The sequence below is a fragment of the Polypterus senegalus genome, chromosome 3 (genome assembly GCF_016835505.1).
Source record: "Polypterus senegalus isolate Bchr_013 chromosome 3, ASM1683550v1, whole genome shotgun sequence".
Classification (NCBI taxonomy): domain Eukaryota; kingdom Metazoa; phylum Chordata; class Cladistia; order Polypteriformes; family Polypteridae; genus Polypterus; species Polypterus senegalus.
Genome location: NC_053156.1, coordinates 185369476 through 185388878, shown reverse-complemented (window position 1 = coordinate 185388878; position 19403 = coordinate 185369476). Strand labels below are relative to the sequence as shown.

At 39.6% G+C, this 19403-nt stretch overlaps 1 protein-coding gene across 1 annotated transcript in view; it reads left to right on the top strand.

Moving 5' to 3' along the window:
- Positions 1-19403, top strand: part of slc35f6 (solute carrier family 35 member F6) — a 163291-nt gene that overhangs the window by 81469 nt on the left and 62419 nt on the right. Inside the window, exon 3 of the mRNA XM_039748297.1 lies at positions 12363-12534. Within this exon, the coding sequence (XP_039604231.1) occupies positions 12363-12534 (172 nt within the window). The remainder of the gene's footprint in view (positions 1-12362; positions 12535-19403) is intronic.

Sequence of the window (19403 nt, the reverse complement as noted above, 5' to 3'; positions counted from 1 at the left end):
ACCAGCATCGATCTGATGTATTCAGTGCTTAAGGTAATGTGTCCACCTGAACAATGCTCAATTCCTACTTCCCTCAGTTTGATCAGCAGGATCTGACAAGATACTTGTCAAGGTACCTGCCGAGAATTAGTATAGGTGGTATTGTAATGGCCATTATGCTCATGACTGTTTACTGATTATCCTATACTTGATTATAAATTGCCAATACTCGTTTTTCTGCAATACAGATGAAGCTAATTTGCCTGTAGATACATTAACTGACCCAGTCATCTTTTTATGTAATAGGATAGTATTTGTTAGTTTACCTTTAAGAATTTCCCAGTAGGTAATAATTTGTCAGAAAACACACAAATAAATCTTTGGGTTGCAAAAACTAAGTGTAATGTTACTTGAGATTTGAAAATGTAAAATGTACTCAGTGGAAATAGTTGATCTATTCAGCAAAATATTTTAGCCCATCATGGGTAGATTTGTGTGAAATGATGACATCATCAGCAATTAACTTACGGATGGCCTTCAAAGGAGATGCAGGTTTCTTTAGTTTGGCAGTGCAATTGATAGATTGCACATCCCCATCACTACCCAGAAATGTTTTATGTGGATTATCACAACCACTTCTCTGTTTTGGTGGAGCTGATGGCTGATACATATGTCTTAGCAAGAAAAATACATTGGGTTTTTAAAATAACATTATAGATAGAATGTGTTACACTATAGCATTGCAACATAAGGTGTTGTATAGTATGCCCTGCTTGGTGAAAATGTTAGTAACACTGGTAGCTCAGATACCTGGATTGTAATAATGGGGTCTGTGTCTTTAAACAGGTTTACACAGATGCAGAGGGGCTTGTGGTATTAATAATTTGTAGTTGTAGGCACTGTACATATAAAACCGAAAGAGAGGAATGTGGCATGACATTTTGACTTTTCCATTTTCACCAAGTTCATCACCAGCAGCACCTAAAACTCTTTATGAACTGGGCAGCAGAGAGGATTTTGCATGGTCATTGGTTACAGGGATGGAAGTGAGTACTCCTTCTCCCAATCTTGGCTCCTCTTTGTGAAGAGGCACACCTCAGAAAATCATTCACCTTCTGGTCTCTGGTGGTAGTGTTCATTTTCCGTTTTATGGGAAGCAGTTTTTCTTCTATCAACAGTTGTTTGCACTTCAGGATCCACACTCATCACTTATTGTCGGGGTTTGTTTGTGGTGTTGATTTGCATTTTGTGATTACCTTTTTTGGTGTGTTTGTACATAGTTATTGTAGTAAATAGTTAATATTTGTTGCTTAATGTATAAGCTGTTTGGACATTTTTCTGGTGTGTGTTGTTAATATTTGGGTATTGCGGTTTAAAATACTACAGGGCTTAGGTGTTGGCCTGATTCAATCTGTCCCTCATTTTAAAAGCATAGCGACCTCATCACTATGCAGATCTGTTGGCAGCCTCGGCACTCTCCAAGAAGTCAGGGCTCGCTACAATGTAAACCTCATTTTTCACATAAATGATGTGAAAGTGCATCTTGTACTTTATCCATGCATCTATCTATTAAAAAGCTGGTTCAGTGTTTCACAAACAGGACAAAATCTGCAATGTTCCTCCAAGAACTGAGGTTTGACCAACAGCCAACCCCTCACTTCGAATCCTGGCATAGGCTTTCCCATGGATGCTTAGTAAGATCCCCAAAAGTTGGAAAAACCCTCAAGTCTCCTTCTTAAACATGGAACCACCACCATAATTTGGCAATCCAGAAAGCACTGTCCCTTTCCTCCATGCAATGTTGAATAGGGTGCCAGCCAAGACACTCCCAACAAAATTTATAGCTTTCAGGAACTCAGGATGCAATCAATCAACCCCAGGGCTCTGCTACCAAGTGTTTTTTTTTATGAAGACCTCCGTGGCGTCTGCTCCAGTTATGGGTACATCCTCCTATGACTCCTGACTTTTCTTCCTCAAAGGAAGGCTTATATATCCCTGTGTGTTCTTCTGAAAAATGATAGGTCATTACAACTGCAGCTCTTTGGGGTGCCAAGCTGGCTGTCCCAGTTTACTTGTCAAAATACATAAATAACAACATGCAATGGCAATTAACAATTGAAAAAACAAAATAAGGTTGCCCCTTAGCAGTCAGGTAATCAATGTTTCTCTTTATAAAGCTCATTTTGGTCAGCTTGTGGAGCTCCTCTCCTTGGTCGCACATCATAAGTGACCCTTCCCTCAGGACGGTCTCGAATGTATAGCTCTGAGCAAAAGGGAAGAGTTAGTTGACTTCACTGGGCGGTCTTTCCATGCTGCATAATAAAGAGAAAACAAGGTAGTCAGTGAAGGCAGTGCCTTCTCTCAGCTTCGGGTGGTTTCACCTACTTGTGAAGAATTTGAAAGGTGACCCTCTAAAGTGCATGTGTGACATGCCACCCCCTTAGCTCAGGAGGACCAAGCCATGAGATTGTGGGCCCAGGAGAGGGCATCAGCATTGCCATGGAGGGACCCTGCCTATGGAGCACCATATACTGGTACGGTTGGAGACTGAGGAACCAATTAGTTACAGTACGGTTGGAATCCTTGTGGGCACATAACCACTGGAATAGTGCATGTTCGGTGACCAAGGTAAACTCATGGCCTAGGAGGTAGCACCAGAGCTGAGTGATGGCCCATTTAATGTCATGGGCTTCCTGTTGAATTGCTGCATACTTTGTCTCCCAGTCCAACAGTTTCCAGCTGAGATACATCACAGGGTCTTCTGGTTAGTCAGTGACTTAGCCCCAAGGCTGATGTCTGAAGCATCGGCCTGGAGGAAGAGAAGGAGACAAAAGTTAATTGAGAGCAGAATAGAAACTGAGGCGAGTACAAAGTGAGGCCCTAGTGGTATAAAACCACTCATTGGGTCTACTGCAGGGACTGCATTCCTCAGAATCTTCCTCGTCATTCCATTGTGCATACTTAAAAGGGGCAAGCATAGAACGAAATGTGTGGTTCCCACGGATGCTGCCGGATCGGGGGGTGGATCCACAGATGTTACCGGTGGTTGATCTGCAACACCCTGTCACAGATTGCCAACATCATATTGGGTGGCCACGCCCTTACCTGCTGTTTTGCATGGTGAAGCGTCACCTTCAGATGGGTTATCACCATCCATGATCAAGTTCCTCCTCCTCTCAGTTGGGTACAATCAGTCATTTGCTTTGACCACCATCCGCAAAGTCCTTAGCTGCCCTTCCTTGTAGAATAATCTAACAAATTGCAGAGAGCTATAGCTGAGTCTCACCAGGTATACAGGTGATGTTTGTTGCGACTGGACATATTGGCTTACAACAACAGAATGTCTGTAAAAGGAAACCGTGCCTTCTTAGAGGAGCGGCGGTTCTTTGATTCTTTTTAGTCTGATTTTTGGAGATGACATTCTACAGAACCAGCTTTTCTTAGTTTTTAATGATCTTTTAATTGCTGTTGATGCAGGCCAGTGCTCTGTGCTTGTACTGTTAGATCTTACTGCAGCATTTGATACAGTGGACCATTGGATTTTAATTAATAGATCAGAGCTGTTAGGTGTCTCTGGTTCTGCTTTGGACTGGTTCTCCTCTTATTTGTCGAATAGGAGTTTTTCTGTTGGTGTGGCTGGCTTTTCATCCGACTCTGCTTCTTTGACATGTGGAGTGCCACAGGGCTCGGTTCTTGGACCTGTACTTTTCTCTTTATATATTCTTTCCCTATTTTAGATTCTTAACTCTTTTAAGGATATCTCGTATCATCTCTATGCAGATGATATACAGCTTTATTTTTTATTTAAACCTAACCAAATTAATACTTTGGTCACTTTGGTTGATTGTCTGTCTCAGGTTAATGACTGGCTCAGTAATAATTACCTGCAGTTGAATTCAGGAAAGACTGAGGTACTAATTGTTGCTCCTCCTGTTCTTAATTCTGAGATTATCTTAAAATTATCTTCTGTCTCCCCTGTTATTAAGTCGAGTTTACATAATCTTGGGGTTATTTTTGACCAGTCCCTGATGCTTGATTCATATGTAAGATCAGTCAGCCGCTCGTGTTTCTTTCATTTAAGAAATCTTTCAAAACTAAGAAGCGCTATTTCAAAATCAGAATTGTAGATGCTTGTTCATTCTTTTATTTCCTCACAACTTGATTACTGTAATGCTCTTTATACGGGTTTGAACAAGTCTTCTTTCTCACGTCTTCAGTTAGTCCAAAATGCAGCTGCCAGCCTCTTAACTCGTGTTAGCCAGAATGATAATATCACTCCCATTTTGCACACGCTGCATTGGCTCCCATTGTTTTATAGAATTCATTTTAAAGTTTTGGTACTTTTAGAGCTTTGCATGGACAAGCTCCTGAGTACCTATCCAGACTACTTCAATGCTATACAGCTTGTCGGACTCTTAGATTTGGGCAACAGGGGCTTTTAGTTGTCTCACACACTCCACTAAAAACCCGTGGGGATTGTGCCTTTCAGTCTGTGGCACCAAGACTATGGAGTATTCTGCTTTATAATCTGTGTAGAGCTGAGTCTGATTCTTTTTAAAAAACTAGGGGCCTCTGACCCCTACTCGCTTTGGTCGCCAAACCCTATGCGGGCACTACACACTAGCCACTTCATGGCTTTGCCACTCATGTATGGGGAAGCGGATGTACAATTTAAACAGATTGTTATTTTCATGGGAATTGTTACATATGCATAGAATTGTTACATATCTATAATAGCCCCAAGTATTTTACATTACAGCGAGTAATTAACCATAGTAAAAAATAGTAAAATGTAATAAATTGAAAGAAACTTATGTTTCCTGTTGCATTACAGGTATTCGTTGCATTTTACGTTTTCATTCTGTTTGGCTTTGAAATTAACATTTGAATACTTTTTAGACTTACACTTTTACTGTAAACTTCCGTAAAAACAATATTTGGAATTAAATTTTCGTCAATATCGCATTGAATTTTGATTTCGTGTTTGGAGTTTACATCTTGACAACTGTCACACATGTGTGAGTAGGAGGCAGCTCAAAGGCTTCCATAATTGTAATAAAACATCCGACCACAGGGTGGCGGGGTGCACTTGACTGTCTTTCTCAGTTCCCTGCAGACCTTTCCTGGGAAATCCGGAAAGATTCCGGCACCACCGAAGACGTCACTTCTGGTTCCGGCCCATTTGATGATGTCACTTCCAGTCCAAATGTCTAGTCTATTGATACGCATTTAACCAATTTGCCAATTTTATTGTAAAATTTTATCGGATCTGAGAGCGCAGGAATTGTGTCTGACGAAAGCATTCACACGAATGAGAGGCGAGAGGACGTGGGGTGTGGGCTGTTAACCTGCAATGGTTGAGAGGAGGACGGGACTTGAAAAAATCTCTTGGCAATAGTCCTATCTCTTCTCATGATTTTCTTTTATAATAGAGAAACAACTGAAAACATTTCTTTTTAAATAGGCTTTTTATCAGTGCTGAGTAGTTCCTGTTTGTTTTTTTTATTATTTTTATTAGTTTTGTTTGTTTTGTTTTAACTGTTGTATTTGTATTGTATTGCTGTTCAGCACTCTGTGACCTTTTGTCTGTGAAGGGTGCTATATAAATAAACTAGTACTACTAAGCACAAGAGGCTTAGTTGCGACCGCACAACAATACCTGTTTTCAATACCAGTTGGACACAGTTTGCCCAGGTTCACCACATCAGTAGCAACAGTAGCAGCACAGTACAAGTGAGCAGTCTTTCTTGGGGTGGGGGGGATTTTGGTTGGTCACTGCCTCTCTAGTACTGGTCTCAGGACTCTGGGAATGCATCGATCTGGTCTGCCGCCACTCATCTGGCTGCTCCATCTGGCTATTCTATCTTGCTGGCGGATCAGTGCTGCTCGATGATGGCCATGAGCTGTTCCATGTCCACCCATGGTTGTCTCCTCACAGGGAAGACAAGATACTCCAGGAAAACATGAACCAAATAATCAACGGCCACCATCTTAACGACTCCACAAATCAAAAGCTTTGGCCATTGTCAGTTGATGTGAGTCGAAATGCCGTTCCTAGCATTGCTGAGCTTGACCCACCTGAGTCAAGCTATAAGGTTACTGTAGTCAGCCGCTGCCTGCTTTTCCAGGTCCTAATACACCCTCTCTGCTTCTCCTGTTAAGATAGAAAACAAGTACACCTATTCTTGCAGTGGCTGTCGCAGGCGAGTGGTCATGTGCTCAAAGATTAGCCAAATAAGTCTCTACATTTTCCCAAGAGCACATCGGGATGAGTAGTTGTGTGGGTCCTTGACTCCTGCCAGGATAGTGAACATTTGCTGCCTCGCATCGAGCCTCTGCATCAAGCAGCTTAGTTTGCTGTACCTGCAGCAGTTTGACTTGCTCAGTATGCTGGTACACCAACTTGGCTAAGTTAATCTGTTCCACCATCCTGCCATCTACACCACCAGTGGTTGTCCAAGAAATAATAGGTCAGTACAATCGCAGCTGTTTAGAATGTCAAGTCGGCTGTCCCCGTTTACTTGTCAACAATAGGCAAAATAATGCAAAAAGGTGTTTAATGATCATATAAACAAAGTAAGGTTTCCCCTCAACAATTGGGTAATCAGTGTTTCTTCTCGTAAAGCTCTTTTTGGTGAGCTTGTGGAGCTGCTCTCCTTGATCGCTTGCGTCATAATTGATCCCTTTCCTCTGGGTGGTCTCAAATTTATAGCCCTGGGAGCAGAAGGGGTGGAGTTAATATCCCTAAACTGGGCGATCTTATCCATGCAGGGCCCTGGTTTCCCTTTCTTGTGGGGCACTTGCCCATAGTAGGGTCACCAAAGGCAAATTGGTCCAAGATGAGGGACCAGAAAAAGTGAGGTTTTGTTAACCCTTATGAAAATGTTTAATAATGACCCAGTAACCATCTCACACTGCCTTGCTTATATTTTATGCATTTTCCATATCCAAAGCCACTAATAAATTATGGTTGGTGAAATGCCAATTTAGTGCTTATAATAGGAGTATTGCCTAAATTTGCATACTTAGCTAGATGGTGCACAGAAAGCTTGCCAGTCCTATCCACTAATTTCTTCCAAAAACATCAAGTCGAGTTTTGAAAGTCCCTAAAGTCTTACTGTCTACCACACTACTTGGTAGCTTATTCCAAGTGTCTATCATTCTTTGAGTAAAGAAAAACTTCCTAATGTTTTTGCAAAATTTACCCTTAACAAGTTTCCAACTATGTTCCGAAGTCTCGATCCACTGTACTAATTCCCTTCATAAATTTAAATACTTCAATCATGTTGCCTCTTAATCTTCTTTGGCTTAAACTGTATAGGCTCAGCTCTTTTAATCTTTCCTCATAATTCAAACCCTGTAACCCTGAAATCAGACTAGTTGCTCTTCTCTGGACCTTTTCTAGTGCTGCTATGTCCTTTTTGTAGCTTGGAGACCAAAATTGCACAAAGTATTCCAGATGAGGCCTCACTAGTGCATTATAAAGGTTGAGCATAATCTCCTTGGACTTGTACTCCACACATCGTACTATATAACCTAACATTGTTTGCCTTCTTAATGGCTTCTGATCACTGTCTGGAAGTCGATAGGTTAGAGTCCACTATTACTCTCATAAGGTGTACTGTCAATTTTCCGACTGCACATTACGTATTCAAACCTAACATTTTTACTTCTTATGTGTAATACTTTACATTTACTGACAAATTTCAAAAATGTCATCAGCCACAAATCTGCACAAGCCTGTATGCTATCCAAGTCCTTCTGTAATGAAATAACGGATTCCAAATTATCTGCAGATCCACTTATCTTGGTATCATTTGCAAACTTTTTTTTCTTTTTTTAATTTTTATTAATTTTATTGCAATCAGTCCATACAAATCAATCAATTTTTACAAAAAGTATTAAGAACACGTCAACCCTCACCCCTGAGAGAGAGAGCAAGGCCAACGGAGTAAAACTTAAGGCTTATGAACATGCAGTGGTGTGAAAAACTATTTGCCCCCTTCCTGATTTCTTATTCTTTTGCATGTTTGTCACACAAAATGTTTCTGATCATCAAACACATTTAACCATTAGTCAAATATAACACAAGTAAACACAAAATGCAGTTTTAAATGATGGTTTTATTATTTAGGGAGAAAAAATACAAACCTACATAGCCCTGTGTGAAAAAGTAATTGCCCCTTTGTTAAAAAATAACCTAACTGTGGTATATCACACCTGACTTCAATTTCCATAGCCGCCCCCAGGCCTGATTACTGCCACACCTGTTTCAATCAAGAAATCACTTAAATAGGAGCTGCCTGACACAGAGAAGTAGACCAAAAGCACCTCAAAAGCTAGACATCATGCCAAGATCCAAAGAAATTCAGGAACAAATGAGAACAGAAGTAATTGAGATCTATCAGTCTAGTAAAGGTTATAAAGCCATTTCTAAAGCTTTGGGACTCCAGCGAACCACAGTGAGAGCCATTATCCACAAATGGCAAAAACATGGAACAGTGGTGAACCTTCCCAGGAGTGGCCAGCCGACCAAAATTACCCCAAGAGCGCAGAGACGACTCATCCGAGAGGTCACAAAAGACCCCAGGACAATGTCTAAAGAACTGCAGGCCTCACTTACCTCAATTAAGGTCAGTGTTCATGACTCCACCATAAGAAAGAGACTGGGCAAAAACGGCCTGCATGGCAGATTTCCAAGACGCATAAACCATTGTTAAGCAAAAAGAACATTAGGGCTCGTCTCAATTTTGCTAAGAAACATCTCAATGATTTCCAAGACTTTTGGGAAAATACTCTGTGGACTGATGAGACAAAAGTTGAACATTTTGGAAGGCAAATGTCCCGTTACATCTGGCGTAAAAGGAACACAGCATTTCAGAAAAAGAACATCATACCAACAGTAAAATATGGTGGTGGTAGTGTGATGGTCTGGGGTTGTTTTGCTGCTTCAGGACCTGGAAGGCTTGCTGTGATAGATGGAACCATGAATTCTACTGTCTGACAAAAAAATCCTGAAGTAAAATGTCCGGCCATCTGTTCGTCAACTCAAGCTGAAGCAATCTTGGGTGCTGCAACAGGACAATGACCCAAAACACACCAGCAAATCCACCTCTGAATGGCTGAAGAAAAACAAAATGAAGACTTTGGAGTGGCCTAGTCAAAGTCCTGTCCTGAATCCAATTGAGATGCTATGGCATGACCTTAAAAAGGCGGTTCATGCTAGAAAACCCTCAAATAAAGCTGAATTACAACAATTCTGCAAAGATGAGTGGGCCAAAATTCCTCCAGAGCGCTGTAAAAGACTCATTGCAAGTTATCGCAAATGCTTGATTTCAGTTATTTCTGCTAAGGGTGGCCCAACCAGTTATTAGGTTCGGGGGCAATTACTTTTTCACACAGGGCCATGTAGGTTTGGATTTTTTTCTCCTAAATAATAAAATCATCATTTAAAAACTGCATTTTGTGTTTACTTGTGTTATATTTGACTAATGGTTAAATGTGTTTGATGATCAGAAACATTTTGTGTTACAAACATGCAAAAGAATAAGAAATCAGGAAGGGGGCAAATAGTTTTTCACACCACTGTACCTAAATTGAGATGGATGGAGAAGAAAAACAAATGCAGAAATAATTGCTTCCTCTGTGCTTTAAGAGCTTATTCTAAAATATTACTGATTAGATCCTGCCATGTTTTGAAAAAAAAATCTGTACAGATCCTCTGAGAATTTGATTTTTTCCAATTTCAAACAGTATAGAACATCGGTTTCCCACTGACTTAAAAGGGGAGAGTTAGGATTCTTCCAGTTTAGCAAAATCAGTCTGCGTGCCAAAAGTGTAGTGAATGCAATCATAGTTTGTTTGTCCTTCTCCACTTTAAACCCATCTGGAAGAACCCCGAACACAGCTGTTAATGGGTTAGGAGGGATTGTGAGACCAAGGCTGTCTGAAAGGTAATTAAATATTTTCGTCCAGAATGATGTTAATTTGGTGCAGGACCAAAACATGTGACTCAGTGAGGCTGGGACTTGATTGCAGCGTTCACAGGTTGGATCTTGCCCTGGAAACATTTTGGAGAGTTTTAGGCGATAAATAATTTTAGATATCATTTGCAAACTTAACCAGCTTGTTACTTATATTCCTATCTAAATCATTTATATATATATATATATATATATATATATATATATATATATATATATATATATATATATATATATATATATATATATATATATATTATAAATAGCAGTGGCCCTAGCACTGACCCCAGTGGAACACCACTCTTAACATCGGCCAATTCTGATGAGGTTCCTTGCACCATCAACCTGAAAATTCTACACATCATCTAACCCTGACTTTGGATGCAGCATTTAATTTTCAACCTCCACAGAGTTTCACGGACATTTCTTTATGTTGCATGTTTCTTGTTTCTCAATGCTTTAAAGATTCAAGAAAGAAAAAATGATAATACTGAATATGAGGCATAAATCTATTATACTGTTAAACTGTTGAACATTTGGTATAAATTTACTGATAAATATGCTTATTAGATCAGAATGAAATTACAACTTAAAAATGAGCAACATTCACATGTTTTCTTCACTCTTATGTAGTTCAGGGTTAATCTCAGATTCAAGAGTGGAACTAACCCTTTGTACATACAGCTGCATTAAATCACAGTGGTGCATTTTTTATATATATATTAACCTAATTTGCACATGTTTGGGATGGGAGAGAAAAACTCATTTACAAGCCAGCAGAATGCACAAACTGCATATATGTAGGATTCAAACTTACGAATATGAAGATGTGAGGCAGGAGCACTAGCAAATAAGTAATAAAAATTCTTGGGAGATTTATTTGAAAATTCAAATTGAGTGAATAGTTTTCACATTTTAAAAATGATTTGTTGTAATATACTACCCTATATAGCCCTACTTTAGCATTACTTTTTTTTCTAACGTACCTTACAATAATTGTAGAAATATGTACTGTGACAGATAGGGGGCAGTATCTCTCCCTTGAACCCCTGTCTAAGACTCCAGACACCAGATAAAAGTCCAAAATATGACTTTATTCATAGGCCACAGTGCACAAAGCATCCTCTCCTCCACTATACTCATTAAATTACACAATAATCACTAATAAACAATTCCTCCACTCCGAGACGCGTTGCCACCCTTCCACCCAGCTCAGCTCGCCATCTGAGAGCTCCCACAGTCCTTTTATACACCCTGACCCAGAAGTGTTCCCAATCCCCAGTCCATGTGATTCTTTATCACTTCCGGGTCAGGTACAAGTCCTTTTCTTCACCCCGGAAGCACGTCACTTCTGTTGTCGCTCTTCCTATGACACACTTCCGGGTTTTAGGGCACAAATGATTCTTCGGCCCTCCCTGCAGCTCCCTCTGGCGGCCCCTGTGGTATCCAGCAGGGTCGTGTATAAAAACTACATAGTCCATGATTCCCTGCTTGTCTTCGGGGCACCTCCATACTACAGGGAGGGCTCCATCTGGCGCCCTGGGAGTATTGGCTGGGATGACAAGTCGGCCATATACCACAGTACATAAACCATAGAGATATTAAAACTGACATACTGCCTTTTCCTTAAGTTCTACTCAACATAGATTAATCCATCCATCCATTTTCCAACCCGCTGAATCCAAACACAGGGCCAAGGGGGTCTGCTGGAGCCAATCCCAGCCAACACAGGGCACAAGGCAGGAACCAATCCCAGGCAGGGTGCCAACCCACAGCAGGACACACACAAACACACCCACACACCAAGCACACACTAGGGCCAATTTAGAATCACCAATCCGCCTAACCTGCATGTCTTTGGACTGTGGGAGGAAACCGGAGCGCCCGGAGGAAACCCACACAGACACGGGGAGAACATGCAAATTCCACGCAGGGAGGACCTAGGAAGCGAACCTGGGTCTCCTAACTGCGAGGCAGCAGCGCTACCACTGTGCCACTGTGCCGCCCAACATAGATTAATGTTACGTGTTTTCTACTTTCATTTCTTTTACTTCTCAATATCTACTGTATACCTTAACCAAAATACATTAAATTTGCATCAATAAATTTATAATTTTAAATGGGTGATTTTTTGTTACTAAAGGTTTTATTATAAATGTATTATTTGTATAATTTTATTCATATGCTGCAATTGGTATTAAAATGCATTCAAACACAAAACAATTCATATTAACTGTACACTAATGTATTTTAAATTGGTGATTTTTTTTACCTGTTAATTCTATTAAAATTTCCAAATTTTCATAACTTATATTAAGAATTCTTCCACATACAATATAATATGTGTATTACAAATTCCTAGGACTCACTAAAATCCCTATGTCTCTTTTATTTTTTTAGGCTGTTGGCATGTTCTTGGGTGAGCTTTCGTGTCTGGCAGTATTCCATATTTTACTTTGTCAACAAAAAAGGAAACCAGAACCGAGTTTGTATTCTACCCAGCCATTTAACCCTTTTCTCTTCTTGCCACCAGCCCTATGTGACATGACAGCCACATCTATCATGTATGTAGGTGAGTAGCTTAAAACTAATTAATATTACTTGTACAGTAGACCCCTGTGAAGTCGCGGTTCAGGGTTCGTGGACTCAGTCATTTTCAGATTTTTTCTTAGAACCTAACTATTAATTGTTAGTGGACAGGGCAAATATCCTCCACATTTTTTTATGGCTTTTTTCGTGGCAATACTGTGCTGTAGAGAGAACAGGAAGCAACCGCAGAGGGAAACGTGGGTTGGGATGGTGAAAGTAGCCAATCCAAGAGCGTTATTCATTTCTCCTTGCTGCTGATTGACTGCTACCTTGTGACGCATCTCCAGGTGAGTGGGTTTACCACCGCGGTTTGGGATGGTGAAAGTAGCCAATCCAAGAGCGTTATTAATTTCTCCTTGCTGATGATTGACTGCTGCTTTGTGATGCGTCTCCAGCTGAGTGTCCTTGTGTTTTCCATTTTGTTATTGTTTTGTTATTTTTAAACGTGCACGATGTCATTGAATCGCTCTGCACCTTCAAAGGCTTCTGGGACTGAGCCTAAGCACCAGAAGAAGTTTAAAACACTCCAGGAGAAGGTTGAACTACTGGATTTGCTCCGGGAACTAAAAAGTTATGCTGCAGTAGCGCACCACTATGACATTAATGAAAGCACCATATGCTACATAAAGAAGAACAAAGCAGTGAGCTGGAATACCGTATCTGTAAGTTTCTGTGATAGTGCCAAAAAGTTAACGACCGTAAGGAATTAAAATATCGTCAGGATGGAATCTGCCTTGGCACTGTGGTTCACCGACTGCACGGTAACTTGGACAGTAACATCATCCGTGAGAAAGCATGGAAATTGTACCAACAGTTCGCTACAGGAGACAATGTAGCAACTTCCTGTCACAATGTTCCTGAAACCTATAAAGAAAAGCCAGCACAAAACTCAACCAGAAGAAGGCCCATACAAAGAATCTGAAGAAGAGGCACCACCCGAGGAGTTTTAAAGCCTGTGCATTATACTGCACAGCTACTGTACTTCATCATCATCATCAATATCATTCATCATTGGTGAGCACCCCTACAGTTTACTGTATTTTAATTAAATTAAATTATGTATTTACTCTACTTATAACAAAGAAAATGACAGTGCATACCAAAGAAATTACGCTTGCATGAATTACAGTATGTATAGCGGTAACATCGGTATTTTGCATTCTAGCATCACAGGAGACATAGCAGTACAATATTGTACAATAGACGGGTTTACCATTCTGTTTTTAGATAATGTATTAAGGTAATTTTTTAGGTAATGTATTAAGCTGAGTTTGCAACGAAATTAAAGTGCTTTCGGGGCATACTGTATTTAGGGTTGAAACTATAAAAATCGGCATTTAAAATGCATTTTTTAACCACATCCAAAAGTCGTGGTTTTTCACAATTCACGGGTGGCCTAGGAATGTAAGCCCCGCAAATTTTGGGGGTGTACTCTAATCCAAGTACAGGTATCATAATGAATTACCAATCCACCCATGCTGTTTGATTTACCTTATTATCCAGTAAATGGCCTTGAAAAAATTAAACTTGCCTCAGGAGCAATCAGTATATGATAGGATGCTAAGCTATTCTAGAAAATCTACTTTAACAGCAATGGACATACTAATACAAGAGAAATTTAAATTCACGAGTTTAGTGACCTGCATACTGAATACATAAACTTCGGAAGAAACCCATGTAAATATGAAGAGAACATCGACGTTGTAACTTATTCTTTTTCGGCCAAGATTTACAAGACTGTAGTCCGCCCAGTCGCCCTGTATGGATCGGAGTGTTGGCCAGCCACCGCCAAGCACGAGCAGGCCCTACACACGATGGAAATGCGAATGCTGAGGTGGTGCCTAGGCCTCACGTGCGGGGACCAAGTCATGAATGAAGACATCAGAAAGCGCCTCGGCATTGCACCAATCATGGAGAAAATGTGCGAGCACGGCTACAGTAGTATGGACACGTCGTGCGTGCAGACGACAACTCGGTAAAAAAAACGGCTATGAGGCTTGATCCTGGTGGTCAGCGCCCGCGTGGCAGGCCGAAGAAGAGGTGGATGGACAGAATAAAGGAAGACATGAAGATCGTCAATGCCGCCCCAGACGATGCCCTCGATCGTGCCAAATGGAGACAGATTTGCAGAAAAGCGGACCCTGCCATGCTGGATAAACACTAGGATGAAGAAGAAGAATAAATTTGTTGTTTTTATCAGGTATTAAACAATACCACATATTAACTGTTTTTAAAGGCAGTCCAAGTATGAACATCATTAATGTGTGATATATTATTGGTTCTTAATTTACTAGAATTAAGGTACTGAGTGTTTGTTATTGCAAGTTACTATGTTTTTTCTTACAGTATCACAGATCATAGAATAACAAAACATGAAAGAGAAGTGCAGAGTTGCTTTATTTAGTGGGGGGAGTTATGTAAAGAATCTGCATACAACATCTGTATATAATAGTTGTTTACCACAGAATGTTTTGTAAAGATAATAATATAATCCAGATATTTAGCATTTATAATTAAATAATTGCTTACTGTGAAGTGTTGTTTTCCTGTTTAGAAATACTGGTTTTCATATCAGAAACTGTTTGCAATACATGCATTAATATTTTTAACTTGATATGCATACTGTATATATCCTAAGATATTGTCCAGTTCCCTCAAAATTACAGAAACTACCATGCAACAATGTTCATTATTTGGTGCCCCTAGGAATGAATGGCCATTTTTGACATAACTTTTCTAAATAACTGTGGACCCTAGATGTTTATTGGGGGCCTGTTTGAATGGAAATGTGTTGTAACTTTCTCCATTGACATTATTGTTGAGAACTTTTAAGAGCCTAAAAAGAAAATAAATATTAATGTCATTGGATCCCAAAAGTGACTAACTACTTCACTGCTTGACATCCAGTGTAAGTTAACTGCGTGTGCATATTTTCCCCAGTGTCCAATGGAATTTTCTCTCACATCTCAGAGATGTACATATTAGACAAACTAGTAACTGTGAATGTCTAATTGGTATAAGTGAATATGGACGTGTGCCTAAGTCAAATGCTTCCTAAAAATACTTGTTCCCTGTGTCCCTGATTTGAATAATTGAAACTGAAAATGGACTATTGGATAGAGACTTTTTAAATGTCTTGGTTACTTAAGCACACACAACATTAAAAGCATAGTATGTGAAAGCATGTTTTGGTTTGTTTTAAGCAACAAGTCTATTCGGATAGGTCTTAGTCACTTTCCTAAATGTGGATTTTTCACCCACCTCAGTCAAACTGTGTAGCAATTGTTAGGTGAGTCCACACAGTGCTTGTTAGATTCAGGCTTATTTGGTGACTGAGTTGCTTAAGGACATTGATATTCAAACTTGTGTCATACTTTCATTGAACTCACTCTGTGCTTTGGTTCATTTTCATGCTAGGAAGTACTAGCCAGGAATCAAACCTAAATGGACTTCTGTTTTATTGCAGGACACACTCGCATATATTCATAAGTCATATAGAGCCCAAATTTGGAGTCACTAAGTAATGTACCATCAATTGGACATTGAAGTATGTTGATAGAAAAATTATTTAAGCATAACACCAGATGATGAAGCCATGACTTAAGCATAGTTTATCAAGTGGGGTGGCTAACTCCCTTGTCTAACACCCAGAGAACACCAAAGCAGTTTTCCTTTTCTAGTTTCATCGCGCTCTGGCAATCTTGGACTCTAGACAACCATGCCATTTTTACTCCCAACCTCTCCTTCCAACTTCAGACTCGTAGTAAGTTTAGCATTAGGTATCTTTAAACTCCATATCTAGGTCACTTCCATGTAAGTCCCCAGAATCATTTCCCAATGTGAGATTGGACAATAACAGCATATAGCAGCCTTGGGTGTCTATACACTCCAGAGCTCTATGGAGCTCATTAAGGGCAGAGTTTTCTCAATCTTCTATATTGTCTGTCTTCTCAAAGAGACAACACAATCCAACTTACCCCAGTGAGGAACTGTGTTGGACTATCTAGCAGTCAGGTAGGAAAGTTACCTTAAATAGGCAACATAAGCATAGTCTCTGGATGTGGACCATGTGTTGCTACCTATTGGGCAGCAGGTACTTAGTTCTGTCTCTCTGGCAGTGTATAGGCTAGGCTTCCATTAATACTTGCTCTGTTGTCTGCTCTCTAGCATAATAGGGGAATTGCTCTTCTCTCCTTCCAGAGCTTTGTTGCTCAAAGTTATTTTAGTTCCCCTGGAAACATTACTCTAGAGGGCTTAGTTTACCACCTTGGCAGCCTGTACATCCTCACTTGCTTACAAAGATTATTCTATATTTGGCTGAATACCTTGTTCAGAGTAACCTACAAGATCATAATTCATTAGTTATTTACATTCATTGTTTACAGCTGGAATACTGACTGATTTAATGACTTGCTACAAAATAAGTGTTTTCACAGGAAAAACTGAACCGAGAGCTGTGGGGTTTAAACTCTAATTCCTTATCTCTATTACAACACATTATCACCGTCTCCCTTCTTTGTGATGGTGCTATATCTTATTTTCGTCTCTTTTGTGGATTTTTTTTTTCTGTCAGACTGTATCCTGCATTGTGATAGCTCGTTGGTGCCACAATATCCAATCCAGTATGTTCTGGGGTAAATTCCTTCCATCTGCCGAAAGCTGATGGGAAGGCTCTGGCTTTCTGCAACTCTCAACTTGAATAAGCAAACTAAAGAAAGAAAGATAAATAGATTAAATACATGTTATTTCACTTACAACACTCAGTTTGCAGAAAAACTTTGTACTAGGACATCTGAAAGGCAAAGAAACCACCTAATCCAAATGTTCTACAACATTACAAAGAAAGCACAAGAGAAGATACAAGACCTCATCCTGCTTCTTGGAAATGACAACAAACTGTTGCAATAACCCCACCAATAACTCTACATGGACACCCAAACCGGCAGAATCTCCACTCTGGACAATTACATAGATTGCTTCTGACAGAGAGTCAAAACAGGGATCCTAAACAGACAGCAAAATCTGATTCAAAACCTCACTGTTCACAAGAGCTGATCCATATATTCACTAAGGTGACATACGGAGGTTATTATTAAATCAGCAGACAAAGGGGCTGCCTCAGTTACAATGAACACATCTGACTATATACAGTACAGGAGACCCAAAGACACTTGTACAGTACTACACATTGTTACAAACTACAGGAAGACCCCACAGATCAACGCAAGAAAACACAAAAAAATATGACAGAAAGGATCATGTAAGCAATTTAATTTCTGAGAACACCAAAATGATTTATTTCTACATGCTTCCTAAGATCCACAAAGAAGAGAGGAAGGCCTATAATCTCAGGAATTGGTTCACTTACAGAAAATGTTTCAGGATTGATTGAACACATCCTTAAACCCCTTGCCACAATATGACTAGCTACATCCAAGACACCACTGAGTTCCTAAAAAGTGTGTCTGCTACAGGCTACTGAACCTTACTGGCCACAATAAATGTTGCGGCACATTATGCAAACCTTCCTCATGATGATGGCATATTGGCATGTGAAACATAACTTAAAATATGATTTACCCATGGAGTCAGTTATACACATGATAAAATTCATTCTGACACACAATTTGTTCTCATTTGGACATCTTGCAACAAATGAAGACTGCAATGGGTGGTCGATTCACACCTCAATATGTCAATGTGCATCTTAAAACCAATGTTATATCTCTGTTACATAAATGACATCTTTAAAATCTGGACTATGAGTAAGAAGGACCTCCCCCATTTTCATAACAAATATAGTTCTTTCCACCAAAACATTAAGCTGAAGCTAAATTACTCAAAAACGGAAGTCATAATCTCCCTTGTGACCTCTGTTTTTCACAAACCAAAGACAGATAGACATACCTGAGAAGTGATAGCTTCCACCCAATCATATGAGCAATATATTACAATCATATTTGCTCATACCTGACAGACCAGAATAAACAATTGCAGGAACTTTAGACAATATGTTATTAGACAAGGAAATACTCCCAAAACAATGGATACTCAAATAAGAGGAGCTAATGCCATACCCAGAGACAATCTAATGGCACATAAAAAAAAGACAAGAACCATATTTAACCTCCGCAAACTGCTGTCACCTACAACCAACATTTTAAAGTACTTTGCAAAACTGTAGAAGAACCTCAGCCAATATTAAATAATGATGACACGCTGAGAGATGTATTCCTAGAACCTCCCCTGGCATACAGATAACCACCAAACCTGTACAAACCAATTGTCCAACGTTCTCTGAGTGAATTGATAGAAAATTGTATATATCCCTGCCTTAAAACTTGTGCTCATATTTATAATAAAGATCATTTTGTTATACCACACTATCAGCAATAACATTGCACAAAAGATCATTTTCCTGCAGATCATCCAATGTGTTCTACCTAATTTTATGTATGAAATGTCCTAACACTGCACTGTGTGTGGAGGAAACTGGACAACCACTGTGCCAAAGAATGAATCTCTACAGGTTCCATATTAAGCATAGGAATAGAGATGTTCCTGTAGGACAGGGCTATTCGGTTACAAATTCAGTTTGGCCAGGTTTTCAAGCCAGACATTTTCAGCAACCAGTAAAGCAGCAGGTAATGGCAAATTTAAAACCAACACAAATGAATGTATTGTAAAACAAGTAATGTTTATTCATTGTTTCCCTTTTAAATTTGGTCATATCTGACATACGTACATCATAAACTACAATAAAAGTAGTAGCAATACTTTTTTCTACTTTTGAAATAAAAAAACATTTTGGTCATAACTGACCTAGGACATCTCAGAGTGCATAAAAACAAA